Source organism: Scardinius erythrophthalmus, assembly GCF_964197995.2.
Source record: "Scardinius erythrophthalmus genome assembly, chromosome: 23".
NCBI classification, from domain to species: domain Eukaryota; kingdom Metazoa; phylum Chordata; class Actinopteri; order Cypriniformes; family Leuciscidae; genus Scardinius; species Scardinius erythrophthalmus.
The window spans coordinates 17,024,367-17,033,977 of NC_138243.1; the positions used below are offsets into that span (position 1 = coordinate 17,024,367).

General features: G+C 33.9%; 1 protein-coding gene across 1 annotated transcript; it reads left to right on the forward strand.

The window, feature by feature from the left end:
- Positions 1-1,215: 1,215 nt before the first annotated feature.
- ufm1 (ubiquitin-fold modifier 1) lies at positions 1,216-9,245 on the forward strand. The gene is made up of 6 exons (XM_081354407.1): positions 1,216-1,514; positions 1,620-1,676; positions 3,664-3,721; positions 4,867-4,906; positions 5,922-5,954; positions 6,972-9,245. Coding segments are annotated over exons 1-6 (273 nt in total). The 5' UTR covers positions 1,216-1,512; the 3' UTR covers positions 7,055-9,245.
- Positions 9,246-9,611: the final 366 nt, after the last annotated feature.

The window sequence follows — 9,611 nt, forward strand, 5'->3', positions numbered from 1 at the left end:
GTAAAATAAAGTGTTACTAAATTTACTTACTGAACTTCTTTAAAAATACAAGTTTTTGTATTTTTAAAAAGTAAATACAAGACCTCCTAGTTATTTTTGTTTTGTGCTTCTTTCTTTTTTTACAGTAACTCTTTTTATACATGTTGTTAAGTCAAAGTCTTTAAACGGCAAGGCACAATGATAACGATATACAGGTAGGCCTTATACAGCTAATTCATTTTAATTTTGGCTCCAAAAACATATTCCACAACTTTAAAGCACAAGTTAGAGGTTTAACTTTCAGTGGTTTTGCCATGAGACCCATTTCTAACTAAAATAAATTAGAATGACAAGCAGTTTTAAACACATCAATATTCAGAATTGGGATTTTAGCCTGTCCCTTAAAATTAACAATTATTTGACCCTATTTTGTTCCTTATTTGTGGGAATCATTTAATTTAATATTTAAAGAAATCAGTGGCAGATTAAGACTCTTTGGTGACAACTGACACCTAGAGTGCCCTTTATGCTGATGTCAACCCAACTTTAATTTCCAACCAAAATCCAACGTCTGACCGACGTCGGATATTGACGTCAGTCTGACATTGGGTTCTGAAGTCAATCCAACTATCGGCACTGACACCTAGAGTACTTGTGAACCCAAATGTTATAGATAACCTGCTGCAAGTACGCAACATTAAACATTTTAGAACTAGTGAACACAACTGTTACATAATATAATAAACAACTGTTTCACTTCAAGATGCATGCTGCAATATATATATATATATATATATATATATATATATATATATATATATATATAAAAAGTGCTAAATCTAGCCAATTGAAAAATGAAATGCAAACATGCCAAGGTTTTAGACTGGTCTTGCAATAACATCTTTATAACTAAATAACCTAAATAACCTCTATAGATAAATAACCATAGGCTACAGTTTTTAACACAAAACTTTTCACAAAAATATGATTGTTAGGTTTAAAATTCTAAACTGATTTCATATCCATCAGGCTACTTGATATTTACACCAGCTGGTTGAAGGTATTTTTGAGAAAAGTTATTATAGAGAAAATTGTTCAGTATATTTTGTGTGCAAATACCACTTTATGTAAATAAATATTTACACATGTTACGTATGATTTAATACTTTTCGGGGACGCTGCATATGCAATTCACCACTATTGCCTTTTATTTACATGTCTTAAATGTCTAGGTGCATTAACAACACACTTTACGGTAGTACCCACTTAGAGTCAGCTTGCAACTTGCCTGACGGAAATGCACAAGCTGCAACCGTTTCTGTTTTATCTGCTCTTGTTTTTTTCTTTTTCATTTCTCTAAATTACCTGAATATGATCCAATTCGATTAAATGTAACACTAGTCGATTGAAAAAAAGGCAAATTGAGAGAGACGGAAAAGAGAGTGCCATCGAACAGATGACGTGTTACAGCGGGTCCTTGCATCTTCCGGGTCGGTGTAAACAGTGTGCGGTCTTCTCATACAAATCAGTAAAATGTAAGTAGTAAAGCCATAATATCATATAACACCACTTTATTTTAGTTATACTGTGTATTTCATCTTTAAATAAACTCCGTGAATATGTGTCTGTGTCTGCATCAGGTCGAAAGTAACGTTTAAAATCACGCTGACGTCGGACCCTCGGTTACCATATAAAGTGTGAGTGACACATCATTCAACACGACACACACCATCGACATTAATATTCCTTTTTAATTGTTTCATTAGCGCTGATTTGCTTGATTTTATTTATTTTAATGGGAGTATATTATTATGTTCCGCAGATCTGCTGTTTGAGTTTTTTTTTATCTTGATTGTTTAATTCTATAATATATGTATTTATTCATTCATTCATTTCTTCGTTAAATAAGTAATTAATAAAATAATGGCCCAGATGGCCTCTTTATATATTTGAAAAATTACTTATATTGTTAATGAATAATATTTAGCTTTAGCACTATCAACTGAGGAATGAAAGACAGTCCTTTAAGGTAAAATAAAATAGGTATAACCCGTTGATTAATCATAGTTGTTTTTTTTTGGTTCATCAGTACATTAAGAGACAGATGTTTTATTACAAGTTGTCTGAAATGTTATAATTAAATGAGACACTAATTTGCATGCCTTTTCAGAACATAAATCAAAACATTGGATACAGCCAGGTTCAAATTATTTCATTTTGTATATTAAAGTTAAAGGTTTTTCAGAAGGGAATTTGTATAATATTCCCACTCCATAAATCAGAAAAAGATAGGAATATAGATAGGAATACATTTGGTGAATGTAAATAATAATAAAGTGTAGATATCTGTCTAAAAATGGTGTATTGCAATTCAAATCTGCAGATGCAAATAGTTGTGTAATAAAATAAAGTCTTTAATATGTGTTTTGGATATTTTCTTTCCACTAAGTCTGTAAGAAGACGTGTTATGGAAGCAAAATAGTCCAAAACCTCAAAATTTATCAGTGTCTTGGCTTATGACAAGCTGTTCTTAGTCTGTTTGCAATATTGATTGCAATCAATGCAAGTGCGCTATGGTAATAATAATCTATAAATGTCACACTGTGTCTGATTGGTTGGCAGACACATTGACACTTGTGAGAGTGGTCTATTAAGTGCCATTCAATTTCAAACTGACTGATTTACCAGCTGAGCTCAGTCTTGAGCACCTGCAATGCTGATGCACCGGCCAGTTTGGATGATGTTTTATATGCAATGCTTTGAAAATATTATTGATCTCCTCGAGTGACAAGCGACCAGGCATGAGCTGTTGAATATGACCAGAGAATAATTTGTTTTAAAACCAGATTAGACAGTAATTTGTGTAATACAGTGCTGGTCAGAATTATTTTCCCCCTTGGTAAATATGATCAAGAAGGCTGTAAAAAATAAATCTGCATTTTTATCCTTTTGATATTTAAATTTTTTTTTTAAATGCAAAAATCTTGCCTTTTATTGAAGTAAAATAATTGAAAGTGTGGATCACATTATGAAATAAATGTTTTTCCTCCAAAACACATTGGGAACAATTATCTGGCCCCTTTTATTAAATACTTTAGTTTACTACTTTAGGAGAGTTTTCTCCTATAATGCCTGATGAGTTTTGAGAACATCTGAGATCAGAGACCATTCCTCCAGACAGAATCTCTCCAGATCCTTCAGATTCCCAGATCCATGTTGGCGCTTCTTCTCTTCAGTTCAGTCCACTCATTTTCTATAGGGTTTAGGTCAGGGACTGGGATGGCCATTGCAGATGCTTGGTTTTGTGCTCAGTTACCCATTTTTGTTTGTTTTTGGATCACTGTCCTGTTGGAAGATCCAAACATGGCCCATTTCTAGCACAGGCCATCAGGTTTTGATTTTTTATCTGTTTGTATTTGATCGAATCCATGATGCCATGTATCTGAACAAGATGTCCAGGACCATTTTTAAAATAAAAACATAAAAAGGATTAAAAATGCAGATAAATTTTTTACAGCCATCTTTGATCATATTTACCAAGGGGGCAAATAATTCTGACCAGCACTGTATGCTACTGTTGTGCATCATTTCTGGACAACACATTCTTTATGTAACACCTTTTTAAGGGTAGTTTTTTTCTTCTTCATTGTTCATTGTAGATTCATCTGCATAATTGTATTTCAGATTAAGTGTACCCGAGAGCACGCCGTTCACTGCAGTTTTGAAATTTGCAGCAGAAGAGGTGAGTTGATTCATTGTCTGTAAAAAAAAAAAAAGCTCACAGTTCTATTGCAAAGTCATTTAAAACCATATTTTGACAGATCTGCTGAGGTGTAGCACTATATCTTTGCCATAAAGTTTAGGTGCTTTTGTCTGACGTTAGTTTCATATTTTAATTAAAACATGATAAAAAATAGTCTGCATGATGTTGATATTGATCTTCAACGATGGTTGTTTTTTAAACTGCCTTTCTGCTCAATTCTGTGAAATCATTGATTAAAATCAATGGTCTATATCTCTTTAGCTCAATTATATCCTATAGCTTTAATACTGTCTTTTTTAACCAAATGATGACAGATATTATAAAGTTATACTGTTTAAATAATAAGAAAAATGAGAGAAAAAAGAGATTGACCAATGTTGTTGTTTCCTAATATATATATATATATATAATTTTTTTTTTTTTTTTTTTGCTCTTTATATATCAGTATCAGTGCCATTTAAAAAAAAAAAAACATTCCAGTTCCTTGATTTTTTTAAACTTGGCATAGGCATAGAAAGAGTATAGACCAACTATTTAAACTACTTTTCCAGTTTAAATAGTTGGTCTATACTCTTTCTATGCCTATGCCAAGTTAAAAAAAAATCAAGGAACTGGAATGTTTTTTTTAATGGCACTGATACTTTTACAAAGGCCTTATCTTTTCAAGCTGATACAATAATAAATTAATAAAAACACAAATTATGGCTGATACCAATATGTTCTCTGATATGCATCCTTCATGATTAGACATAAATCCTTTGAAATTGGGTAAAAATTTGTCGGAATCCTGTTGACTGTGTGGTCTGTTTCACGACTGCATGACAGAACAACGCTGCAGATTAGCTTAGGTCATTGTTCCTTTTTGACATAATGAAATGCCAAATCTGACAACCTCATAATAGGAAGATGTAATGCATCAAGTGGAAGTCAGAAAGAATGATAAAGTGCCTTTTAAAAAAACGCACAGGCTTATTTTCTTTTCTTTTTTTCACCCTCTCACTAATTCTTAGTATTGTATACTCAGTATTGTAGAAATGATATCAGGACACCCAGAAAGTTTTTCATAGCTCTTTCAGAATGATTTTTTTTAAAAAACTTTTATTTTTTTTCCCTTTGATTTAAAGTTTAAAGTGCCAGCAGCCACCAGTGCCATCATAACAAACGGTAAGTTGTTGATATTATTATTATTGTCACTATCATAATTCTCATATTTGGTCAAATCTTTAAACCAGTGGTTCTCAACCTTTTTGACACCAAGGCCTCCCATTGTCCATGACAATATTCAAAAGCCCCCTAGCCCCAGTTTTGTCTTAACTGTAGCTAATTTCTGTAAATAAAAAAACAAGTCATTACAATAATTATAATTCAAATTAAAATAATAACAAAAAAATTCACAAAGTTTTGAGAGCTGAATGTTCTTCAGGGATCCCATTCTTTTTAACCAATGCATGTACATGACTCTTCCAGTTATTTGTGATAAGGATCAGAATTCTATTTCTAGTCAATAAAATATTTTAGATCTTGGAATAACTAGTTCCATGTTCTCTATAAACATGCCCATGGCGATTTAAGATTTTATTAATAATCTACATGACTTTTCCAGGAATAGAAATCACACTTTTAAAAATCGATCTCAAGTTTTCCAAGACCATGGGAACCCTTTATATATATATATATATGCCCTTGAGCAACTGAATGGCTGCCCACTGCTCTGGGTGTGTGTGTCCGTGGTTTGGTGTGTGTGATCACTACTCACTACTCCTAATGTGTGTGCGCTAACTTGGATAGGATAAATGCAGAGGACAAATTCCGAGTATGGGATACCATACTCGGCCTTCACGTCATGTCTTTAATGAATCAGACAAAAAGGCTGGTGAATTCTTCACTAAAACTCACTGAATTCTGTCAGAGCAGATTCAAAATGAACCATTGTGTGTACTTGTATAGCTGTAGTTGGAGACTCCTAATGCTGTGTCATGAGTAATTATTGAACAAATGCTAAACAGGCTGAAGACATAACTCACCTCTCACAACGCAAGGCAGTTATTGTAAATGAGATGGTTTGAATTGGGATTGTTCAGCATTTCAGTGCTGTCTGATTCATTGATTGTTTTTACGAATGATTGTTTTGTGTATGTATTCACATTGCTGATGTTCTTTGTGATTATGATTTGTGTAGATGGCATCGGAATCAACCCGGCGCAGACAGCAGGTCGGTGTCTCTTCTTCACTCGATCAGAGCTGCCCCCTGCAGCAGTATCTGGCTGTAATAAATGTCATTTTGACAGCTGTAAATTATTTCAATATATCCAAATATCACATAGGGGTGGAAACGGTGATATTTCTGTTCTTTTTGCCTGTGCAAATGCATGTTTGTTTATTTTGTCGGTGCTTTAATCCACCTTCCATATTTTTTTCCCTGCATTTTCTCATCTTATAAAATGAGATGCCTCATCTCACTCTCACCATTTACATGCGCGGCTGAGATTTCCCAGCCTATCCTTTATAATCAGCCGCATGCAAATGAATGGATCCTTCTGTTTACTCCCTCATATTGTTTATGTTTATCCGCCTGGGGACCTTTTGAGAGATCGAATGATTTCCTGACACTCCTTCAATAGACTCTGCATGTAAATTTCACATATTTCCTAATGAATATTGATGATGTGCTTGAATTATACAATTCCCCATTTTTGTGAGTTTATTCCCCTGACTAAATGTTTCTTTACAGATGTTTTCCATCCTGCATTACTTGTCATTTAAGACTGAAGCCATCTGTCTCTAATCAATGGCATTCTGTCAACATTTTCTTCCCTAAGTGCCATGCTGCATGTAAATCGCATGACAATGGCCTGTTATTTTTCATACATGTCATGGGTTGAGCCCTAAGTGTCAAATGAGCTGTGATTCATTAGTTTTATATCTAGCCTGACCCTATGCAGCAGGTTTGTATTATGGAGACATGCATCTTTAGCTTGGATTGAAGTTATACAATCACATACTAAAAATAGCCTGACACCTGAATAGATTTATTTTCATATGCTGAGCTATGTGAGTTTCTTATAGCAAAGGGAACTGAGCTAGTCTCAGTTTGTTGCTTTTATGCAACGTAAAAGGGCTTTTATATAATTTTATGAAGTTGTACCTAAAATTAACCAACATTTGATATGATTTTAGCTGTAAATGTGCCATATGCTGGATGTAATGTCATGGATGTCTGATTCTACAGGAAATGTGTTCCTGAAACACGGCTCGGAGCTACGAATCATTCCCAGAGATCGGGTCGGAGGTCGTCGCCGACCCAGGATTTGACTATCTGGCGTTTTTCTGTCACAGACAATAAACATACCTGCGTATTTATTGTCCAGCCCTGAGGTGTCAACTCTCAGCTACTCTAACAGGCACTGCTATGGCTCCCAAGTCTGTCAGAGGACCTCTCAAATCTCACAGAGCTGCCATCATTTCCCCGTTTTTGAACATGTAAACTCACTGGACATTGTCATTTTTGCCCCAGAATTTCAAACCACTAGGAATTTTGATCTTTCACAAAATGTTCCAGCTGTATAGTTTAAGATCACATACTTAATGTGTTTGTAATGCATATTTTTATAGTCAATTTAATGACTTAAATAGGTAATGTTTGTCAATATAATCACTTTTTCTTTACATTTTATGTTTTATGGTCCCATAATGGTTGTTTTGAGCTCTGCATTGTTATTATAGGCTGATAATGACAATGTCAGTGTGATGAAAGTCCATCAGTTGTGTAGCTCAGTAACTATACAAACTATAGTATGGTTAAAGAAGCTCTGAATATGATCATAAATTGAGCAATTCACAATATACTTACTATGTAAAAAATAACTCCCCATAGTTATTAAAAATCGCAATGTTACATAAACCAATTTGATGTCAAAGCTGCTTTTTGTTGTTTTCTTGGTCACTCAATTCAGCGGCTGTGCCTTTTCATTAAGGCTTAAAATCGTGACTTACTGCAAGAGCTGAATAGTACATCAGGCTAATGAATGACAGGCCTCTACCTTTGCTTATACAGTACACCCTCCACTTACACTCCTCTTACATTACTGCCATGCGTAGGAGAAGGGTCTGACTATTCAGTGTCATAATGGATCTTTCGTTTGTTTTAATAAAAGCAGGCATGCTGTGCCCTTTCCATGCCACTCATTACTGGGAAAAGGGGAGAAGTGCATTATAAATACAGCAAGGCCAACATTATTCAAACGCAGACATGTTACTCTGGGTCACATTTGAAAAGCCATCGCTTGTCTCCAGCCTCATTTGGCAGGAAATGATGCGGTTTGTACATTAGCCATGGAAGAAGCTGTCCTTTTACGAAAGCGAATGAGGTTGCCGTTTAACAAATATCAAACTAAAAAGTAAAAAAGTTACAAATACACTTCTGAGTGTTCATGTCATAAACATTAAAGAAAGCATTGAATACCAAACTGTATATTGCCTATTTATTTTTTGTTAAATAATTATGTTCTGCTTGTAGTTGTGCTACTAATGATGTTTTTTCTTTTTTATTTGTTCATTTAAGGTAAACTTAAACCATGTTTCAAAGCTTTAAATGGATAAAACAGGCTTCAAAAATCTCCTTTATGGTACAAAGACATGCAGTAATGTTGCTATTTGCATAAATTCAATCCTGTTCCATCTGTAAGAGGCCTACTTAAGCAAGCAAATGAGAGAACTGTTGAATATTTATTTTCGGTATTGGGTATTTTATATAGGTGTCATGGGCATGATTGTGTGATTTGAGGGGTTTAAACGAGGCATTACTTGGTAACCTTTTTATCAGAGCGTAAAGTCTTGTGATGGCAAAGATATGGGCCAGCTAAGCCCAGGAAATAGCTTTAAGTACTGGGGTCTTGTTTGTCTGACCGTGTTTTCGCTCATATTTCTATAGAAACTTAATTTGGACATTTCTAAGAGGTTTGTGAGAGATTGAAAGCTCGCACAAAGGCTGACACTCTGAATTGCTGTTGTCAAATAAGTAATTTACCTCCTGAGTGGCTGAATGTTGTCCACATGTATTACAGATAAGCTATAGCTGCCTGTCACTTCTGCTTCTCACTCAATGTATCTTTCAAATGAAAGGGTATGTGGCATGAATTTAGATGTAGCTTGTGCATTCAACCAGCAGATTCGTTTTCTGGAGTTTACAGAAGTAATTAATTTGTTATATTTTTTTCAAGCAAAGGAAATACTAGCTTTGCTAGTGTACTGCAGCAAATTGGTTTGGCCTTTGAAAGAATGTTGTTTTGTGCTGTTCTGTTTTTCATTCACAAAAATGGATTATATGTGTTCCTTTGTTATAACAAGGTTCAGGGAATATCAAAGAAATGCTTTTTTATGTCACTGCATAGTAATTTTTTTGACTTTAAGAGACTGTAACATCATAATTGTCAAAAATGCTTTCTGCAAAAACAATAAACGAGGTACACTAAACCTACAATAAGAATTAAAGCAAAGCAAAGCCAAAAACAAAACAAGAATCAAAGCAAAGTCAAAAATAAAACAAAAATCAAAGCAAATAAATCTAAAAATAAAATCAAGATCGAAGACAAAAACAAAGATCAAAGAAAAAGTAAAAAAAAAAAAAAAAAGATCAAACAGAATCAAAGCCAAAAACAAAACAAGAATCAAAGAAAAGCCATCAAATAAAACTAAAATCAAAACAAAGCCATCAAACAAAACTAAAATCAAAGCAACGACTGAAACAAAATAAACTCCTAACCAGAAACATTTTGAAAGTAAATGCTTGATTATGTATTGTTTGTTTGGTTTGGTTGGATTATTATTGGATTTCAAATCTATACTGTAGCATTGTCTAACTTCACACATG

Coding starts and splice junctions, on each gene's coding strand:
- ufm1 (XM_081354407.1), top strand. Junction 3,722..4,866: donor TGAAATTTGCAGCAGAAGAG/GTGAGTTGATTC, acceptor TTTGATTTAAAG/TTTAAAGTGCCAGCAGCCAC. Junction 5,955..6,971: donor CAACCCGGCGCAGACAGCAG/GTCGGTGTCTCT, acceptor CTGATTCTACAG/GAAATGTGTTCCTGAAACAC.